Source organism: Peromyscus californicus, unplaced genomic scaffold (genome assembly GCF_007827085.1).
Source record: "Peromyscus californicus insignis strain IS unplaced genomic scaffold, ASM782708v3 Scaffold_5__1_contigs__length_169319896, whole genome shotgun sequence".
In the NCBI taxonomy this organism is placed as follows: Eukaryota; Metazoa; Chordata; class Mammalia; order Rodentia; family Cricetidae; genus Peromyscus; species Peromyscus californicus.
The window spans coordinates 97,857,944-97,877,496 of record NW_026294573.1 but is presented as its reverse complement, the minus strand read 5'-3'; the positions used below and the strand labels follow the sequence as shown (position 1 = coordinate 97,877,496).

The 19,553-nt window shown below is 41.4% G+C and overlaps 1 protein-coding gene across 1 annotated transcript in view; it reads right to left on the bottom strand.

Annotated features, from left to right (window-relative positions):
- Positions 1 to 2,701: 2,701 nt before the first annotated feature.
- Grin3a (glutamate ionotropic receptor NMDA type subunit 3A) overlaps positions 2,702 to 19,553 on the bottom strand; it is a 197,043-nt gene continuing 180,191 nt past the window's right edge. The window contains exons 7-9 of the mRNA XM_052718787.1: positions 13,146 to 13,310; positions 11,783 to 11,859; positions 2,702 to 6,658 (exon numbers count right to left, since the gene is read on the bottom strand). Coding sequence (XP_052574747.1) covers positions 6,322 to 6,658; positions 11,783 to 11,859; positions 13,146 to 13,310 — 579 coding nt within the window. The 3' untranslated portion in view covers positions 2,702 to 6,321. The remainder of the gene's footprint in view (positions 6,659 to 11,782; positions 11,860 to 13,145; positions 13,311 to 19,553) is intronic.

Genomic DNA, 19,553 nt, shown 5'->3' with positions numbered 1-19,553 from the left:
TATTTGTCCTCCAGACCTACTGGGATGGTGATGTTTATTGTTTTTAGAAGTGATATATTAGTCTCATTCCCATTGTCATATGTTGGTTGGAATGCCTTTACATTTTGTTTTTCAAGATTTTTTTGTGGGGTGTTTTTGTTTGTTTATTTTTCCTGAGGATAGCCAGTTGATTGATAAAGTCTCAGTGGGTCTAAAGAAGTACTTTGACTTTTGTAGTGGTATGAATGAGAATGACCCTCATAGAGTCATGTATTTGAGTTCCCAGTTGGTGGAATTGTTTGGGAAGGATTAGGAGGTATGTGACCTTGTTGGGGGAGGAAGGTCACTTGGAGTGAATTTGAGTTTTAAATGCCCGCGCCATTTCTAGTTAGCTCTCTACCCTGCTTGTGGATTGAGAAGTGGGCTCTCACCTCCTGTTCCAGTACCATGTTTGCTTTCGGCCATGCTCCTCGCTGTGATAGTAATGGACTCTAACCCTCTTGAACCATGAGCCCCAAGTTAAATGCTTTTTTTTTTTTTTTTTGGAATGTTGCCTTGATCATGTTGTTTTATTACAGCAGTAGAAAAGTAACTAAGGCAACTAGTTACTGTCATTAAAGTCATGATTGACTTGTGTAAAGTAGGTAGGAACCAAATAAGAAATTGTTGGTTTGTGTGTATGTTGGATTGAATTTACACAGTGAGAAATCCTTGGCTTGGAAAAAATATTTAGATCTTAAATGTTAGGAATACTAATTGTCCCATGATAAATAAAGTTTAGCTTTACCTTCCAAGGATTTCTGCTCAACTTTGGTCCCTTCCTGACATAAGCTGTTAAGGTCTTATAACCTGTTTCACAATAATTGAGATTTGAATTCGGAAAGGGCAGTGTCTTAACTTAATCCCCAGCATGTAGTAGAGGCACATCATAGTGCTCAGTAAAGGTGTCGGAATAATTCAGCTCTCTTGCTTCTGCCAGCTGTTCAGAAGTCTCTTATTATTGGGTGTGAATTTAAGCCTTATTTCTCTCTCTTTCAAAGTGCTTTTCTTTATATATTGAAGTAAACTCTTTAGATTTCAAATATTTATGATGGAAAGTTGAATTTATGACATGCATGTGCACAGGTGTCATCTTTGCTGCTGTAGGACTTGATGTACATTTAAAAATTTGTTTTGTGGGTAAATATGTGTATGATGAGTGCATGAGACACTCCATGTGTGTGGAGATTAGAGGACAGTTCTTGCCTTCTGCTTTGTTTGAGACAAGTCTCTTGTTTTCCCATGTGTTTGCAAGGCTACCTGGCATATTAGCTTCCAGAGAGTCTCCTGTTTGTGCTTCCCATCTTGCCATAAGAGCTCTGGGATTACAGATAGCTCCTACCACACCGGGCATTTACATGGCTTCTGGGGATTTGAACTCAGATTCTCATGCATGCACCACAGTTACTTTTCCCACTAAGTCATCTCCCTGGTTCTGATGTGCATTCCCTTATCAAAATACATACCACATTATGTTGCTAGATTTTGTATCTTCGTATGCAACTCCATTGAGCCCTGTGGGTCCCTGAGTTCAGAATCTCCTGTTCCCTTGCTGTCTTCAGCAGCTTGTCCTATACCTGGACCCCCAGAACAAATGAATGAATGATGCAAAACATCTTGGGGAGGTTGGCAGTTTTATTAGGTTATAGTAAGCTCATATTTTTATGATATTTGACTTGGTTATATTTCACAAGAATGTATGTAGAGAATATGTCAGGCTAGAAGATTCATGAAGGCAAGTTTGCAAGCTGCTGAAATTGCTTGGATTGTCAGAAACTGCCTGCATGTCTGTAGGGCTGCTGAGTGATAGGAAGCTGTTTGTGCCTGTGCTTGGCAGGACTTAGAGAGCAGAACAAATGCAGATGTACTGTTTTTGTGAGGCTCCAGTGGCTCCAGTTGAGTCTGCTGAACCAGTGCAAGGGCAGTTGTCATTCCAACTTCCTCCTGACCTGTAGAGCTGGAGGTCAAGCCAAGGCTTGGGCCAGAGTAAGACAGGTTAGGGGCGTTGGAGGAGGGAGAGGCAGGCACTGGCCAAGACGCTAACAGTACTGTATTGTGGTTGTGCTGTTTGCACACTAATCTCTGCCACTCTTGCTAGCTGTGTGACCTTGGGCTGATCACAAATCTCTCTGACTTGTTTTTTTCCACCTGTAAACTAGTAGTATTTGACTGTTCTAGATTATATCTAAAGTATTTAGTATCAGATGGTTGTAATTTAGTCACATGATTAAATGAGTCCATGTCTTATAGTAAATGCCCATAAATGTTGGCTATTACAGTATGTTTATAAGTCCTGGAAAGATCAAATTGAGAGACGGTCCCCCAAGGCTAAGACCATACCTGCCCTTTCCACTGTTGTGTTTTAGCCATTGATGTATAAACGGGACCTGTCTAGGTCATGCTTGTTGCATTACTAAAGGAAGATGATTAGGGCAGTTTTTAGAGACCCGTGAAGAGTGGTTTTGTTTTTGTTTTCTTATAATGTCTTTCTCATATAAAGATGTGTCTGCTTCCCAAAGCCCAGGCTCTACATTCTCTCAGCATATTTTGTACTGCTTTGGACTAGACCAAAGAAACATGTATAAGTCACCCAAGTCTTGCATCGATGTGTCTCCTGTGAGGAAGAGACTGGTGTCTTGCTAATATTTGAATCCCCAAAGAATGCCAGCAACGCAACTGAAAGTCAAGTTTCTATCTGAACATTTATTCCACAGTCATAGAAACCGAAGATGGAAAAGACCCGAGGACATCTAGTCCATCCCCGTGGTTGTACAAGAAAAGTGGCTGGAGCAAAACAGCCTGTTCACGTCATGCTCACAAGACAGCGGTTCAGTTCTTGGAGCGGAGCAGTTGCACACACTGAAATGAAGACACAGGGCAAATACTGTTCACAGACCTTAAGGAAATACTTAGAAGCACTTCATTGTCATAAAATGATTGACAACTAAACAAGAGAGTTTGGCAGGAGTGGGAGGGTGGGGTGGGGAGGAAGGCATAACAAAACAATGCAGGTAGGGAAGTGGTTTTAATGACCAGAAAAGCAATTTCTGCTGAAGACTGAGTGGATTGTCAGGGTTATCTTTCCAAATGAGTTGAGAAGAAAAGAGATTCTGAAGATCCTTTCTTGATCCAAGCAAAGGGGTGCTCAACTATGCTTCAAGGCTGTAGCAGATCCAACACCAAGGAGTTACCTCAGTGATGCAGTTTTGTTCTGCGTGGCTCCACGTACCATATTTCAGGGGGGAAGGGAAGCAGCCATTCCTGAATAAGGTTTGTGCAAATCTTAGAATAATAGGAAACTCTGGCATAGTATATACCCTAACTTCTTAGGTCTGTGTGGCTGCCTCCTTGACTGTCCCAGCTGTTCTAACTTGCTTTTATCGTTGGAGGAATACTTTTTCTTCTCTTGTGGCAAATACACTGTGGAACCCTTGATCAAACAAACCAGCTTACCCAGTCATGCTTCGTTTGCTTCCCTTGCCAGGCCCCCTTGGAGAATGGGCCACATTCCAGGTTTTGCAGTACCTGAACCTGGATGAGAACAGAGGATTTCCTGATCCCATGAAATGGGAGTTCACATGGCAAGGCAGCATCCTTTAGCTCATTCCAACAGCCCTACCCCTGGAAGCTTTCCTCTGTGAGCCTGAGTGGTAGGTGAGGGAACTGAGGTGGTGCAGAACAAAAGGTGTGGAAGGACTTCCCCTTTCGTGAAATCTTTGTACAAAACACAGCACACTGTTTCACAAATTGCAAAACACTGTTCAAGTACTACCATTAAAAATTTTGCTATTTATCAACAAAACTGCTTCACAAGCAATTATGTTTTTTCTTTACCCAGGACATTGGAAGCATTTTAAGCAGTGCTGACAGCAGTAAGCCTCCTTTACTCTTGTTGCATCCTGGCCACAGTATTGGCCAAGTAGTTCCTCTTAAGAGGAGCGTGCAGGGGTTCTCTGCTCTGTGGGTAGGCAGGATGCTCTGCAATGTGATCACTACTCAGAATGCCTCAGTAGAGAAGCTTAAGATAAACTAGATATACAAAAATCCAAACTTACAAAACAGATACCTTAAGGGAGAATTGGTTGCATTACAAAAGGATTCTTTACAAAAGAATTCACCTCTGTGTTCCCTTAAATAGCCAGCCTCTCAAGTACAGTCGGAATATGAGTTGTTGCACAAATGTCCATGTACTACAGGAGCATGACTGTCATGTGAATTGAGGTACACTATCCATCAGCCTTGCATGCTAAGCAGGTATCCAGGGATGCTCAGAGCAGTGTCCCCAGGGCATTGTTACAGATAGGTGGCAATGGCTAAGGGAGGGCACCTGCTAAAGGCAGCTGAGCCCTGCTGGGATGATAGTACAAGAGGGTAGGAGGGCACTGCAAAGCACATTGTCCTCTTCTGTTTTCCAGCCGATTTCCCCTCACTGGAGTGTTCAATCTGTGAGGCTGAAATCTGTTTTTACAGCCCCCCTGCCTCCTCTTGAATATCTGAGCTTACTTGCACTCCTAGGTTTCCCCAGTCATTAAACTCATTGCTCAGATGTTTTGGTTACAATTTAGGCCACTGTCTTTATCTAGGGATCTGTGTAGCTCTGGGAGGAGTGCAGACATTGTGTCCCAAAGTGGGAGGAATTTTATGATGGAAGCCCCATTTAATGATCTGAGCACTTCTTGGCACAGTGTTGTGCGTTCATTGTAGACATTAACTGAATAAGCAAGAGGGGGGAGATGAAACAGCATCGATCAACAGAAAAGTCTACTTCTAAATGGAACCCTGGTATTCAGGTGGGGATGTGGATACCAGTCAGTAAGTAGTTGAGTGCTGAAGTAAAAGAAGAAAAGACGACAGGCTCTCCTTCCTTCTCATGTGCCTGGAGGTAGCCAAACTTCCAGAGCATTGCTTCTCTGAGAGTAACTTTAGGACTGTGGTGTGTTCTGGGGTGCTGGCTACATTACGATTCTGAGCCCACTGCTAGGCCCTCCCAACATAACTCTAGGCAATCGGCACTCTGATGAGGGCCTTAAATGATCACCTTGCCAACATTTGGGAGCATATAGGACGTCTAGAGATCTCGCGTTTTTTTTTTTTTTTCCTTTCTGCATGCCAGCAATTCTATGACTAGAAAGTGATGCCTAAGCAGAAGGATTAATTACATCCATTTCTGAGGGCATTATATGGAGCCAGGAGGATAATCAGACTAAAATTTGACCACAGTTCATAAGAGACCAGTAAGTGTAAGGATGAGAGATGGTGAAATGGGGCAGACTCCAGTATTTGACATTTGTGATGTTCATAAACTCCGGGTTGCTTCTGGGGTTCCTCAGGCTAAGAGGTGACCACTAATCTGAAAACAGCCTCACATGTAGTATGAAGGACATTTCCATTAACAGTGTCAGCTCACAGACCCTGGTACAGGCATTAACTAGGGAATAGCACAGGTTCCTGCTAAGGACATGGCCTTGCTCTGCTTCTCTCTCCTTTATAAAAGGCACACGCTATGGTGGAGATGCTTAAGTTACATTAGAAGTACAGTGCAATACATTCTAGGCCTAAATGCCTTTCTGGCCCAGAGCTTTATTTTAAATGCGCCGTGTGCATTGTTAATTCCCCATCTGCCTGCCCTCTGCTCTCACTCCTTGCTTCCCTTTCTCTTTCATAGTGGTGCGTCAACATGTTTCTACTAAATGTTAGTTGGGGTGGGCTTAGAGATCCAGAGCTGCTCAAGCACGTGGTGCTACCTTAGCCAGTCACCCCTTGCTTGTGGTAATTCTGAGCTCCATTTTTTTTTTTCTTTTAATGTATCTGCTCTGCCCCAGTTTTCCTGGCTCCTACCCTGCTTATTCAGAATGTAAGATCAAATCTAGATTGGAGAGTTGTATCAAATCTGCAAACCTGGATAATTCTATTTTGTAATAATATTAAAAACCAACCCAGTAAGACACAGGTATGAGCAACAATTTTTATCTCTTGTTGAAGTGCAGAGAAAGGGCTAAAAACCAGAAATATTGTGGCACCAGGTGAAAAGGTTGACAGGAACCAGAGTCCTCTGGCTGCTCACCGATCTCCTTGTACAGACTTTACCCCTGACTAACTCTAGGTTCCTGCTATGGAAAAGATTCCTACCCTGGAGACCTGGGGAGCATGTGTGGGAAGAGCTGCTGCTGTTGCATGTTAGGCTGAGGACAGCACACTTCACTGCCAGACCCCATACCTTGTCAGTCAATACAAAAGAGCTTTACAAAGTGCCTCAAGGGCTTCAGAATATCGGGGACTGAGAAAGGGGGGCAGTGGCACTGCCTAGGATTCACAAGTCCGATTTGTCCTTTGATACTCCTCCAGCTCTGTTTTCCTGCTTACAGCCAACTGCAGCTCCTGGCGGATCACTTGGATCTGCTTCTCCAACTCGGAGAGTTCCTGCATCACTGAGTTCCGAGCTACATTGAGGGGGTCTGCTTTCCCATTGGTGGTCAGTGAGGCAGGGAGCTCTCTTCTTGGAGGGAGAGGGATGTCCTGGTGGGTCTGGGTACCCAGCTGGTTTTGTCCTCCCTCATCACCAAAGATGTACTTTCGTTGGTTGTCATGACTCAGATTAGAAGTATTCCACACCATGAGCTGCTGGGGTCCCATGTTGGACCTAGGAAACAGAGACAATTCAGAGTCCCCTTCTGTCCTGAAACCATATCTTCTTTGTGAACAACAGAACTAGTTATGTTTGTAGAAATAAAGTCACCAAGCCATGAGTGGACTGCCTGCTTAGAGCACCATGGGGAAAATAGGAGCCATGAACTGAATTGAAGGTCTTACCAAGCCTTATATTGCTTTGACACAGGAATTGGATATCTTCTGGTGAAATGGGAAATAGTGCATTGCTGTGGGATCCTGTATGCTATGAATGTGTGTTGTTCTCATTGGTTGATAATAAAGGTTAATTTGGCCTAGAGCCAGGCAGAATAAGACTGGACAGGAAAGCCAAACAGAGATGCAGGAAGAAGGGCGGAGTTGGGCAGACACCTGATGCCAAGGAAGCAAGACATGTACAAAATAAGGTAACAAGCCATGAACCACGTGGCAAAGCATAGATAAGAAATATGGGTTAATTTAAATGTAAGAGCTAGCTAATAATAAGCCTGAGCCATAGGCCAAACATTTGTAATTAATATAAGCTTCTGTGTGTTTATTTGGGACCAGGCAATCGGGACAGAAAGGCTTCACCTCTGGTTATAGTGCATTGTCTTATGAATTATTTAAAGTACCTCCAATACCCGTGTGTGTGTGTGTGTGTGTGTGTGTGTGTGTGTGTGTGTGTGTGTGTGTGTGTGAGAGAGAGAGAGAGAGAGAGAGAGAGAGAGAGAGAGAGAGAGAGAGAGAGAGGGAGAGAGAGAGAGAGAGAGAGAGAGAGAGAGAGAGAGAGAGAGAGAGAGGTGGGTGTGGAGGCCCACAGAGGTTTCCTAGTTAGATCTGAGCTTGCTTTACCCAGCAGGGCTGCATTAGAGGCCTGCTTGACCACGTGCGTGTTTACCAGGTGATTGGAAGGGTCTGCACTTGGCTGTGCTATGGGGAGATCTTTTGCGCCTCCCCTTGGTGCTCCTATAAAAAGCCCCTTTGAAGAGAGAGAATTGGCTGGTGGATATTGATCCAGCCCCTCCCGAGGCTATCCTGTGTTTCTATCTGTTTCTCCCTCCTTCCTCCTCAGGAGTACGCTGGGGAAAAAGTGGAAGTGGGCCTCCCATAGAGAAATGGGTAGGCCTCCCACAGGTGGGTGGGTTCATTGCCAGGATAAACACATGTTGAGGCCACAGAAAGACATCCTGTGTTTTCTTCTATCACCTTCTGTCTTATTGCTTTAGACAGAGTCCACAAAGTTACCACTTTGGCTAGGCTGGCTAGCCAGCATGCTCTCAGGATCTGCCTGTCCCCATTCCCCAGTGTTGGAGTTACAGGCACATGTAGTCATGCTGAGCTTTAACTTGAGTAATGGGAATTCAACTAGGTCCTCCTGCTTGCAGAGCAAGCACTCTTCCTTGCTAAGCCATCTTTCCCACACCTAGGTACATTTTTATACCTTACCTATAAGCAATGCTCGGAAAGCAGTGCTGCCTGGAGATATCCTATGGCTATAGAGATGAAAAAGAGTGAGGAATCTTTGTTCAGATGTAGTGCTCTAAGCACTGGTTCATTGGTTGGTAATATTTTATGGCTGACTTTTATCCCTTCTGGGCTATATTGGGCTTCAGAGGAGAATAAAGGCCTATTAACCAAGGATTTAGCAAAGTGTTTCTCACTACAGGGGTGGTTTTATGCATATTGAGAATGACAAGTCAAATTTGATGCTAAAAACAAACAAAAATAAGAGCACCCTTGATTCTCGCTGAGGTGGTGATGGCTAGAAATAGATTTAAAATTCCATCATGCTCGCATATACCACTTGCCACCATCATGGAGACACGACTGTAGGATGCTCTATAGGTATGGGAGGGAGCTGGGCAAGTTTCAAAGTACACCTTGACGGTTGGATGCAATAAAAAGAGTTTCCCACTGTGAGAACAGCTTAGTCTTAGCAATATGACTGCTGATTCCTTCTACCCTGGAGAAGGAGAAGTAGGAGGAGGAAGATTATGACCACTTTTGCAGTTTACCATGTGGTACAGCACCATAGGAGACCCTTATTAAATCCCTGTGTTTTGTTTCCATAAAACCAAATCAGTTTTATTCCTGGACTCCTAATTGCCTGGAGAGTGGGAGTGGAGACCCTGGAGTTGGAAAAGACAAGGGGAGGGGAAATGCATTCTTGATGGAGTTACATAGTTGAGAACAAAACACAAAGACTTAATAGAATGGTTCTGTGTGGCTTTGCCCAGAAGTAGATTGCCAAGGTGGTTTAATTCTTCATTCCCTTTTAATCCATGGCCCCTTTCCTTGATCTATAGGTCTAGTTTCAAATAAATAATGTTAGGAGCTAGACCTGTCCAGGGCATTAACACAGACACCCCAAACCTCTGGTTATATCTCACCAGTTCTCTTGTTGAAGTCTCATAGATACAGAGAGCACCAGAGCTCCCTTTTCCTATGTCATGGTCTGGGGGAAAATGCTACAGGGATTCTACCTACAGCTGCTTTCCTGACCTTGGAATCAGAGATGATATGGTTAGATGTTTTCTTCTGGCCTTTAAGTTTTCTCACTGAGTAAATCATGAATTACAGATAAAAGCTCTCTTGAAATATTCATTAGTGTGCATTAAAATCTGCCTTATTACTATGACCTAGAATTTCTCTAAGCCACCAAGCTCAAGTTAATCTTCCATTCTTCTAGTCCTCCAAATTCATTTAATAAATATGGAGAATAGAGCAGGATGTCATGTCATAATGGCATGGATATTTGCATTTGATTATTTCAAGAGAAGAAAGAAAGCATATTTCCAAGTCAGCAAACCTAACTCTGGTACTACAGAATGATTGGAGTAGAATTGTCTACCCATTTTATTAGACTGTTCAGGTAGTCATAGTGATCAGATAAATAATAATAATAATAATAATAATAATAATAATAATAATAACAATAATAATAATCAGGCAGGCAGTCTGGTTATCCAAAGCTTGGGACATGTATGTGGGAATATAACAGAATAATAAGCAAAAGCTGGACTTCTTTATAATATCCTCTAATTGCTAGCATTACTGTGCTCTGATAATTGATGTGTGGCTCTGAGATACCTATGAATGCAAGGTGGTAGGTGCATAAATAGATAAGGTGTCTAATTAGAAGGACTGAGTGTATATGTGTGCATTTTGGTCAAGGAATTGAGTAATTAGAAGGAATTAGGTTGTGTTTTGGTCAAGCCTTCTCTGGTCTTAAAAGTTGAATATGACCAATGAAATGAAGAAGTATTTCACAATAAAATGGGCAAAACAGGCTTCATTGGAGCAGTTTTATATGATTGAAGCTCAGGATGCCAGTGGACTGTTCAAAACTAATAACTGTGAGACTTCAAATGCATACAGAGTTTGGAAGGGTACAGGCTCTGGCTTGTAGGGAGGTTGCTGCAGGAACTGTGGGCCATCCACAATACCAGGAAAAGGTAGACAGCATGACTCTTTTTCATGGCTTGCAGCCCCAGTGCTGCAGTCCCATCTCTCTTGACCATAGCCGGCTTATCAGAATCATTTCCATGGTCTCCTAAAGTCTCTCCAGTCACAGACAACTCCTAACAGCCCTCCTCAGTCTGTGGTATCCTATGTGGTGCCACGATGCAAGTCTGTTAGTGACAGGTTGAGGATTAATTGGGTCACAGTGATGAAGGCATATCCTGTTTTAGCTCTTTGTCAGAGTAAGGAAGGGAGTCTATAAGAGAAGTGGGTAAGTTGAGTGAAGAGATGCATTTGACTCTCAGCTTAGGTGAGGTAGGTATAAGAGTACCATTAAAGGAACAGAGTCACTGGACTTCTTGTTTCTATTTCTGGAAAAAAAATGTTCTGTAATTGTAAGATAGTATTTCACAGCTATGTCTTCTTGTGTTTCTCTGATTAAAGAATTATAGGAAAATCTCTCTAAGGTAACAGAGCAGCTGTGACCTGGCTAGTCTGTAGCTTGTCACTAACTGACTTGCACCGTGACAAGGGAATATCATACTGACAGCCAGGTGACAGGTCATTCTGTGACTGGAAAGGAGCCTTAAGAGATTGTAAATGATTCTGACAAGTTAGATGCAGCCCAGAGACCAGCGCAGCCACAGAGGAGATCCAAGCTAGACAAGAATCCTGTTGTAGACCATTTTCCTTGTTATGAACGAGAGGTGTTAGTGTCAGATTTTCAGCTACCCAGAAATCCCAGCTTTGTGCCGCCGATTCTCAAAGCCATTGTCCTGTCTAAGGTCTCAGGGAAGATGAGAGGTCTAGGAGGGAAGCCTCAGGCAGTTGCAGCAGAGGCCAACAAGCAACAGACTTAAAGTGCTTCTGACATCTTCAGTCATCTCGAAGAGGACACAGTCATGCACAGGTTGGCTGTAGTGAAGGTGTGGGCCTTTGAGGCACTTAATTCTTTTTTCTATTTGTGAAGGCCTTATCTAGGGAGTCATGAGAGTGCCAGAAAGTGGACTTAGTAGGCACCTCTGTAACATGTTTCACATAGTCTCAGGAGTGCTGGAGAGGTGAGAAATTGAAACATGCCTAAAAGGCATTCCAGGTGAAGAAAAAAAAAAAAAAAAGATTGCCTGCTGTATCCACGAATGAAGGGTTCTGTGTATTTGGTATATGATACTTGCTAGTACTTACTAGGCATTTGATTTACTTTCAGGGATTTTAGCTTTCTATTTCATTTATAGCTTATAATAATTCCAGGGAGTGGATACTTTTTAAAACTTTTTCATAGATGAGGAGTCTGGGGAACAGATGTTAAATAACACATATTGTTAAATGTTTCAGACAGGACTGGACCCAGATGCCAGTCTCTGCAGTCCATACCTGCATTTTTAAACTTGTCAGTGTTTTGCCCATGTCGCATTTCAGTGTACACATATGCATATATATATATATACATATATATATATGTATATATATATATATGCATGGATTTGTTTATTTTCTGTTTTACTTCATTATAACTGAAAATCCTTGTATTTATATTGATTTTGTTTACCAACAGATTGGCCAAATTTGGTCTGAATACTTAATTAGAGGTAACTTCCTTTTTGATTATGGGGTACCACCACACGTCTAAACTTTTATTTTACCAAGGGCTTTAGCAACAGCTTTGACCTCTTACCTCTTTTCCACACGTTTTGTCTTGAAATGTGGCTGCTTTTCTTCTACAAATGATGTGTTTAATGCTCTGTGAAATCTCTAGTAGGAAGAACAGATTCATAGAGATCATTTAGAATATGTGTATCAGGGGACAAAACACTGCTTAGGATTTCACAGACTATATCTTGTGGCTACAAACCTTGGCTTCTTTAACCAAAATTTCAGGAATGCATGAATTTGGGTCAACATTCAGCCACCTGTCACAAGGTAACAAGGATTCTAAATTATAGCTTCTTATTCCTAGGAGGAGGAGAAATGCTTTGGATGGTGAAATGGTCTGTGATACAAAGAAGTGAAAACCAACAACTCCTGTGTGGTACGAAGCCTTGTACAGTTGTCAGAGTTGAGTCAAAAGCAACCAAACCAAGGAAGGGGAGCAGGTGTCCTGAGAATTTAACTATATATTAGCATACAACAGAGAAGATCATTTGTCTGCAGACTTTAAGGAGACCAATGACTCCCCAGAAAGTACGAAGAATAGGGTTCAACTGTGAGAAAATTGGTTGTCTGTCTAGAAAACAAAGGCAAAAACAAAATAATGACAACAAACAAACAAACAAACAAAAACACCACACAGAGCAAGGCAATGAGTAACAGAATGGGTGAATGTCAAAAACAGAAACACCTCAACCTCACCTCTTGTGAGGCAAGTCATGGAGTAGCAGGATGCAGAAGGGACCCCACACTGGGGAGGTGAGGTGGCACATCCACCTTACACGGTCAGATGAAACCATGCAATTTGCTAGTCTCTCCATCCCAACTACACCCTCTGACTACAGCATGGATGTCCACATTGGTTTCAGACAGAGATGTGCAAAGGAGTTTTTCTAAATGGTCTTAATTATCTTTGTAAATTAGATGTTGGTGTCTATGTTATAAGAGAAAACCTTCTGTGAGACATGGCCCCACACAAGCAAGCCTCACAACTCCTGACAGAGAAAAGCAGACCAGGGAAATGGGACCACCTGAAAGCAAATGAGAATGTGAGACTCTCACCAGCTTTCACTTTGGCAAGGGAAAAAAAATCTGTGGGGAATGGATTTTTCACATCATCTCTTCAGATGCTCTCTGTTAAGTGAAACTGGGCTCAAAACAGTTACGTCTTCTATGGGAAGCAGTAGTGTTTCAGGAAAGGAAGTGACCCTGTGAGTCCTCAATTTATGGGTAGATGGGTTAGTGGGCTAAAGGGAATTAGAACCCTGAGTGCTTGACCATCCCCCTCTTGTTTTTTTGCCATTTGTCAGTTGACAAACTTTCCTGGGTCTTTCCCTCCCTGAGAATTCTTAAGTCCCAGAGCACTGGAACAAGAGTCCTACAGAACTCACCTGACTGGTGTGCAGCCAGTATTGCAGCTTAGATTTGTTTTTGATTCGTGGTAGCAGCAGTCTGTACACTATGTGTTCACCAATGGTTGTCAGGATGGAGAGACCAAATCCAATGCACAGCAGCACGAAGAGTCCAGAGAAATGCTTGATGCCCATTTGCAAAGTCTGTGATAAGACAAGAAAGGCCGTGTCATGACACATGCAGCCTAATAGTCATTGGTTCTCTTTGATTTAATTTTACTTTAGCTGGAGACCCTTCCTCCCTGGGTGAACACCATTGTACCCTACCGCGAAGGACACACCCTGGGTGACTTTGGGCTGCTGCTGAGCACAGTCCTGGAGTGCTGCTCACACACAGAACTCCCTGTGTGTCATCCCTGGAGTTGTTCAAAGGCTTTGAGCTTGGACTATGCTTACATTTCATAGAGGCAGAGAAATAAAGAACTGTAACAGTTGGATATGTGAATCAGTTGACTATGAAAGAAAGAACCTCTTTCAGGAGCAGAGAAGGAATAGATTTAAGGGGAAAAGATCATGAGTTGAAGAATCCTGGAAGTTAGATCTGGCAGGGAATGTTGGGACCATTTAGTTCAATGACTTAATTTAATAGTTGTGGAAATAAATCAGTGAGGTATAGAAAGCTGCACCAGGCCACAAAATGAGGCAGCTGTGGTGAAGAAGGAAAAGGAGCCTCATTTGCTGGCTTTTTTTGTGAGGAGTTTTGCAGCTTTATAAGAAAACATACTATGTAAAGTTCTTTTTATGACATGCTAAAAGCTTGGGTGGTGATGTCATTATCATTGATAATTAGGAATTAATATATTACTGCTAGAGATACAGAGCAAACATGGAGAATTACTGTTGGGTTCCAATAGTCACATCATCAAATGTTGAGCAGAAACTCTAAATGAGCCACATTTATTTTTTATAAGGCACTGTCAAGATAAGGAAAAAATGCAGCTCATACTGGGTCACCTTGCTATTAAACATATAGGCTTTCCTTCTGTTTTCTTGTTTATAACAAAGTCTCATTTTTCTTATATTATCCCAATAATTAATAAACTGTCTTGAGTTTATACATTTTTTAATTTAAACTTCTTTTATACCTACACACTAATAGGCTAACAAAAAAGGTTTTATTTTATTTTATTTTATTTTATTTTATATATGTGGGTGTTTTGTCTTCATGTATGTTTGTACAATACATGCAAGTGTCCCTGGAACCTAGAAGAGGGTATTGGATCCCCTGGAATGGAGTTAAAGACAGTTGTTAACTTCCACATAGGTGCAGGGAATTAAACCTGGGGCCCCTGGAAGAGCAACAAGTGCTCTTAACTACTAAGCAATCTTTCCAGTTCTGTATGTTTACCTATTTATTTATTTTTTTTCTTTGATTTTTCAGGACAGGTTTTCACTGTGTAGCCCTGGCTGTCCTCTATGTTTATTTTTTTAACTGGGAATTTCATAGACATGCTAGATTCCATATGTGTATATTGATATGATGACTGTATAATACTCCTTTAAGTATTAATTGCCTCCATTTCACATTTGAGGTGCCTACCTAGAGATTAATTATATCTCCCCAAATCCAACATACTAATGTGTGGGGGGGAACCAGGCTGCAGGGTGACACCTGTGCTGTCAACCTCTCTTGCAGTTATCCTTTGCTATCTGATTTCTCACTATGTATTCTCTATAGCAACTTGCCATTTTTTTTACTAAACAATTCAGCATCGGAATTGGAAATCCACTATACTTGGCCTGTGAGCATCAACTCGAATGTTTGTGTGGGAGTCTGAGTGATACGATGGAAAGCTGATGCTGTAATTCAGCCTTTTTCTTCTTGGGCCATTGTGCTAGTTAGTTTTTGTCAGTTTGATAAAAAGTAGAGGTACTTGATGGAACCTCAGTTGAGGAATTGCCACTGCAATTCCTCAGTTCCTCAGTTGAGGAATTTCCACTGCATTGGCCTGTGGGAAAGTCTGTGGAGGCGTTGTCCTGATTAATGATTGACTCTGGGCGGGGCCACTGCTGGGCAGGTGGGCTGTGTAAGAAAGCCAGCTGAGCAAGCCATGGAGAATAGACCAGTAAGCAACCGTACTCTGTTTTTCCTGCCTCTGCTCCTGCTTGAGTTCCTGCCCTAACTTCCCTCAGTACTATGAAGTAAACCCTTTCCTCCCCTAGTTTGGTAAGTGTTTTATCATAGCAATGTAAAGCAAACTAGATCAGTCATGTTCTTTTTAAGTGTGCTATGCATTTGCTTTGCACTTGCACCCCAGTAGTAGAGCAGTTGTCTAACATATGTACTCTCTAGGTTCAATCTTTAGCACTCAAAATGAATAATAAACAAACAAATAAATAAATATTTGATGTTAAATGCTTCAGATTATGCAGCCATCCTTGGTAGAATGTGATACCACAACCACACATTGTGTGTGAGGGATGCACATGGATAGATGCCTGAGTATTTTCGTGATAATTAGGAAATGCAATTGTGGTTTTAAATTAAGTGGGAATATAGTTTGTGATTTCCTGTGAGAGTGATGGAAAAGGCTGCCACCATTTGCAAACACTGGTTATCACATTTCTAAGAACAAACTCGATCCAGATAAAGAAAGATGCCTGTAATCATTAAATGTGTGGTTTCTGCCTGGACCATTGATGCTTCCAGGAAATGTAGAGACCAAGATCACCAATTTTGTTGGTGCCCAAATTCTGTTTTGTATCTTGTTCGTATGGGGACACTTAGAGCAGCTGATGGCTGGTTTGATAAATAAGTAATTCCCAAGACCCCAGTAAGGAATGCTATGAAAGTATTTTACTCATCAATCAAACTTTATATGTTAATGATGCTCCCATGAAACTAATCCTTCTTCCCATTCACAGGCTGTCTACAACACACAGCAACCACCCTATCTCATTCATCTGGTTCTCTACAGAGTTGTATATATCCATTTTTCCCAATTAGTCTCCACTCATTCTGACTTGAATCCACTCTGGTCAGGTTATTGTCCAACTGCTTCAGTCACTGTGAGTCACCTTATTATTTATGTGTTTTGATATATACTTAGTTTTGGGGGTACTTCTCTTCCTTGCTTCCACTTCAGTCCCCATTGCAAATCTTCATCTCTCTTACTGTAATTGATGGCATGATTTCCATTCCTTGCTATACTTATTTATCATCCAGATTTATGACTTTAAATGCCAGTGGTATGCTAATGATTACCAAGAGTCTTAACTTTATTCTTCAATTTTAAATAATGGCTTTATTCTTCAATTCCCTACTCACACTATTTGGCTATCCCCAAATACATCACATTTAACCTTAAAAGCAAACTCCCTTGAATAGAGGTACCCTACATGGCTGTATAGTGCTGCTACCAGAAGCCATAAGCTATTAAGTAAAAATCCCAGTGTCAGGAGTGGGATACATTCCTTTGAGTTGTTGGTAAAGGAAACCACAGAGGCATCCCCAACAATACAGGTCATTGCCATTGCTCTTGGTTGCACATAAGAACTAGATGGTAAGACCCTATTGTCAAATACACCACACACTTTAAGGTGTGGTTTTAGGATATAGAGAAATCAAATTGAAGCTGATCTGGAAGCTTACTCCCTGCTGGCTAGCTTTGATGGTTCTAGAAGGTGCTATGCAGGCTGCTGAGAGAAAGGACTAGAGCCTGAATGCTATAATACTGACCTGCTAGGCAAGATGTGCCCATTGGTGCAATAATAGCATGACTGTTATGAGAGTAACTTTTCTAATTGGATTTGAAGCTTTCTACACACGAAGAATGTCTGGTACTGTAAACCTGGTCAAAAGCCTATGGCTGTGCCGTTGTAAGCCACAGGAGGGCATCTACTGTTGTTATTTTGCTAAATGGGCATGTTGATCAACTACCATCTTAATATTTATGTTTTTGATTTTCAGCCTTGGTCAAGGAACTTTCTGCTTGTAGTGGGTGTTGGTTAATACAGAATCAAAATTGGTCAATGTGCTGAGAACACTGAGTGTTCAGCCCTAAATGGGGTGTGTGTGTGTGTGTGTGTGTGTGTGTGTGTGTGTGTGTGTGTGTGTGTGTATCTCACCCTCTCAAACCTCTGGAAACATAACAAAAGGGGAAATGGAAAAAAATGTAAGGGCCTGAGAATGGGAAGGAGTGCTGTGAAACTGTTTTCTGTACATGACATGGCAGTGATGCTTACCTGTATAAGACTGAATGTACAATATTCCATCATGGATAAATAAAGAACTCATGAGGCCCCACTCCCATCTGAGGAGCTAGAAGCAGTTCAATCTGAGACTACTATATCCTTTTAATATAGGACAAACACTTTTTTTTTTGAAACAGAGTCATATTGTAGCTTAGGCTGGCTAGGAACCCACTATAGTTCAAACTGGCAGTGAACTCATGGAAAACCTTCTGCCTCAGTCTCCTGAGTGTTGGGATTGTAGTGTTGGGATTATATGAGCTACCATGCTTGGTCTCGTACAATTGCTTTAAAATTCTCCCTTCTCTTCTGAACTAAGATCATTGGCATATATATTTTTCTAGAGTGGTAAACACTATGTTTTCTTTTAAACAAGTCTTTTCTAAAGTAATACTTTTGCCAGGCAGTGAGTGGTGACTCACACCTTTAATCCCAGCACTCAGGAGGTGGAGGCAGTCAGATATCTGTGAGTTTGAGACCAGCCTGGTCTACAGAGCTAGTTCCAGGACAGCCTGGGCTACACAGAGAAACCCTGTTTTGAAAAACAAAAAACAATAACATACCTTTAATATTAATTTCTAAAATCTGTTAGCTTCAATGGATTAAGTCTATTGCTTCTTTTATTATAATTTACTACTCTCAAACTGTTGTTTATGATTATACTTTATTATATGTAATAAATATTGCTGCAGTAGAAAAGTCTTATCAGTTAAACATCATTTTGGATTATTGCAGTAAATACTTCTTTGGGCGTGGTTATCAGGTCAATGGCTACAACTATTTGGGGGATTGATGATGTCTGAAATGACCCTTGAAGAATGGCAGAAACCAGTGGCTATAACTATTTTGGTGATTGATGGTGTTTGAAATGACCTTTAAAAAATGGCAGAAACTAGTCTCAGTGCCACCAAAGGTACAAGATGCCGCAGAGCTCCAGATCTGCATAATTTCACCAATCTTGTGTCATAACTAGTTTTTCCTGTTTTTCTTTTTTCCTTTCTGGTGCTAACATCAAATGTGTGTTGTGCAAGCACTCTACACTGGCTATACCCTTAGTCCAGTTTGATTTAATTATTGTAATTACTGTTTATTAGATGGCTGAATATTTTTCCATGCTTATTTTCCCAACTTTTGTGTAAATCATATGTTTGCATTTTCCCTATTCTATGCATTTCAGACAGGAGACTTTAAAAAGCTATTGACCTTTTTTTACTTTTTAAGTTTTTTCCACTTTAAATTTTCCTATAGTATCTTTTATTTTTTTGGATTTAGTCCATGAAAGTTTGCATGCACATATTTTGCCCACCCTAAATTCTTCTATTGTTTCAGTTGTCTTGAGAAGAATGTTTTTTGTTTAGTGGTGATCTGTGAGAATGCTAATCTCTTCAGTCCATCTTGAGTTTTCATGCTAGGGAATGGAGGGGCTATGTTAAGATTTCTTCAAGACTTTCAATTTAGTCCCAATACTGCAGAGGCTTATACCCTAAAAGGTCACTTCCATCTTAGGATGGCCTGCATTCCTTTAAGCTAAACTTTCAATTTTATTTAAAATCCTTGGATTGTGTGAGTATGTGTTCTTTGTATGCTAGGATCAAAGGAATGCATCACCATGCCAGGCAATTGTTGGGTTTTAAAAAGCAACAGCAAAACCATCTTTTAAAACTGATGTTATCAACAACAAAAATGCCTATTTGTGGATTAGATGTAGCCTGTGAACTGTCAGAGAATATCCTCCCATCTACATAGCTTTGCTGCTGTGTCTATGCACTGCTATTTTTCATTATAAATCATTTAAAGGTGTTGTGACATAGTTTCTAAGTCATCGTCATTGGCTACTAGCATAGGTAATCCTGCAAAGGATTCCAGGTTCCAGGGATAAAGCGTAACGCTTGAATGCTTGCCTAGTATGCATGAAAGCCTGGGTCCTATGCTTACTATCCGATCCTCTCAGCCCACTCCCAGATATCCAGTCTAATTCTTAGACTATTAGCTACACTCCTACACCTTTATGATATTTCTAAAGCATGACTGACTTGGAATACAAACCAATTGTGCTGAGGCCACTATTTTCCCTGTTTCAAAAAGGGCATCTATCTAGTGGCTTGGAAATTATAACATATGGTGGAAAGCAGACACACTCCATTAACGTAGAATCATAACAATGTGTTGTTACTAATGTGTGTAACCTTGGAGCAT